A 2,500-nucleotide genomic window follows, 5' to 3' on the forward strand; every position below is an offset into this window, starting at 1 on the left:
TCCAGATTAACAGATAAGCCAAGGTGTTAGGTATACTTTATAAAGAAAGAAAACCATGAGCCTGTCTTTATTACTGTGTGAAAGTGTATGTCATCAGTGGCAGTCCAGGATAGCTTTACTTAGTATTTGGTACTTGAAATATTGATCTGATCGTCAGTTTGGAAATAATGGTTGAATTCCAAGTATATCCAAATACTTTTTGCATGGTAAGTATTTTACATTTTAGATCTAGATAACCACTGTATGGATTAGAGTTTGTGTTGTAAATTATCAACATTTTCTATACATAAGACAAGTAAATACACATGTTGTCGAGGTTTTTATCCCCTATGTGCAATAGTAATCTGTATATTCTTTACAACGGATACCTCAAGCATAATGCAATGGCTGTTGCTTTAGCTGTGATTTTTTAAACATTAGTCATTTGTGATCTATAAGCAATGGTAATTTTGTAAATGAGGTAATCAGCAATTTTCACTGGAAAAGAAAATAAGAAAACCAATATATTTAAGAATAGATTTTATTTCACTCACAATACCTTTACTTGCATTTTTTTCCTCAGTGAAGAAAACAAAGCCATGGCAACAGGTCTAAAGGTCTACTTCTGTGGCAGCATCCGAGCTGGCCGAGGAGATGTGGAGATCTATGGCCGCATTGTGGAGATGCTCGGAAAGTATGGCACTGTGTTGACACCTTTTGTGGCTGATCCAAATCTGACGAAAGATTCAACTGAAGAAGGTTATTATTTTAAAACTATTTTTTTCTGGTTAAAAAAAGTTATTTATAAAGTTCTTTGTTTAAACATAAGGATTTCGTTTGTGTGAGAAAAAGATATCAGGGGATTTTGATTTTACTTTTGATGGGAACAAACTATTGCCAAACATAGTGAATATATTTTCAGTGAACAGTATAGAAGGCATTATACTGTATTAAAATGTCTCTAGGAAAAATATGTATTTTTATCTTTTCTATTGTAATGTTCTAATAATGTCACTTTTCCACAGGAAAGGCAAAAACTGATAAGGATATCTATGATCGAGATATGAGCTTACTAGAGGAATGCCATGGTAAGAAATGCTCAAAAATTCATGATTTCATTGATTATAAGATTATAAAAGTAATATATAACAGAAGGAGAGGGAAATCATGAGCAATTAAAAGTGAGAGAGAGAGAGAGAGAGAGAGAGAGAGAGAGAGAGAGAGAGAGAGAGAGAGAGAGAGAGAGAGAGAGAGAGAGAGAGAGAGAGAGAGAGAGAGAGAAAAATGAATTTAAGTTTAGAAAACAGAGTAAGCATGTTAGATCCATTAAAAGAGAAGGAGTTAAATGTAAACAAATTAGATATATAATAGAATTTAAATCTGGCTTTCAAGCAGTTTTTTCTTTCCCGTGCAGCAATTGTTGCAGAAGTAACGCAGCCATCACTTGGTGTTGGATTTGAGCTTGGCCGTGGTGTGGCAATGAATAAGAAGATCCTCTGCTTGTATAGACCTCAGCCAGAGAAGAGTAAGTTATTGTGTTTATTGTATTTTGGAGAGGTAGAAGGAGAGAGTAAAGGTTAAGATCACATTTTCTTTGCTTTTCTCTTGTTGTATTTTCCCCAATTTTCTGTACCTTCTCCATTTTCTTATAGCACAGTTTTCTTCTCATGTTTCTTTTCCTATTTTATCTCTTCATTCTTCTGTTTTCTCCTTCTTGTTCTTTTTTTTTCCATTTTCTCCTTTTCCTCATCCTTTTTTTTTTTCATCTCCAGTTCCTTTCATGCCTCTACCATATTTTTTTATGCCTTGAAGGATTTATTTCATTTGCTATTTTTTTGTTATTGTAGTCATGATAATTAATTTTATTATAGATTTATTTTCAGTTTTAGTACCCTGTATTATTGTCATTTTTTTGTATAGTACATATTTCTGCCAATGTTAAAGAAAATGAAGTGATGAATTCTTTTCCAATTTACAGGACTGTCAGCAATGGTCCGAGGGGCAGAGAAGGATGGCTGTTTTACCACTAAGGACTACAAAGAAGAAGACCTCCCTGCTATCTTCGATGATTTCTTCCAGAACTTTGTGCGTCGAGATAGGAAGAACAGCCTTGACTGGAAAAGTTACGAACCAATGTAGATCATATCTAGTAATTTCTGAAAAGGTTAACAAAGTGCTTTCATATCGGTTACTCAAAATTTCTTCAGATGGGACACAGTATTTGATGTACTCTTAATGTACTTCATTATGAGAAAAATGCTATTAAGATGCAGTTCTTTGTTAAAATGTAACAATGTTTAAATCAGAAAATTGTTTTCTGATGTGCATTAGAAATAATGTTAATATTTTGGTAGCACATTTTTTTTGTCAAAATCCACTGTATTGTTAAAGAAAAATAAACATGTAAACTTTAGGAAGTACTTTGATTAGTAATTCTTGACTAGAATTGCAATTCTGATGTAGTTTTATTTGTTGAGAGTATATTGCAATCATAAAAATACTGAAACTGTAAATCAACATT

General features: G+C 32.7%; 1 protein-coding gene across 4 annotated transcripts in view; it reads left to right on the forward strand.

The window, feature by feature from the left end:
- The window catches only part of LOC125032910 (2'-deoxynucleoside 5'-phosphate N-hydrolase 1-like), a 6,428-nt gene extending 4,036 nt beyond the window's left edge, over nt 1–2,392 (forward strand). For 3 of the 4 annotated variants that reach the window (XM_047624305.1, XM_047624303.1, XM_047624302.1), the window contains exons 2-5: nt 563–738; nt 1,005–1,067; nt 1,394–1,504; nt 1,958–2,392. In XM_047624305.1, the coding sequence (XP_047480261.1) occupies nt 579–738; nt 1,005–1,067; nt 1,394–1,504; nt 1,958–2,118 (495 nt within the window). In that variant the 5' untranslated portion in view covers nt 563–578 and the 3' untranslated portion in view covers nt 2,119–2,392. Of the gene's footprint in view, nt 1–185; nt 207–562; nt 739–1,004; nt 1,068–1,393; nt 1,505–1,957 lie in introns of those variants that run through there. The other variant, XM_047624304.1, reaches the window with a different exon arrangement.
- The last annotated feature ends 108 nt before the right edge of the window (nt 2,393–2,500 follow it).

This window comes from Penaeus chinensis, chromosome 15, assembly GCF_019202785.1.
Source record: "Penaeus chinensis breed Huanghai No. 1 chromosome 15, ASM1920278v2, whole genome shotgun sequence".
NCBI classification, from domain to species: Eukaryota; Metazoa; Arthropoda; class Malacostraca; order Decapoda; family Penaeidae; genus Penaeus; species Penaeus chinensis.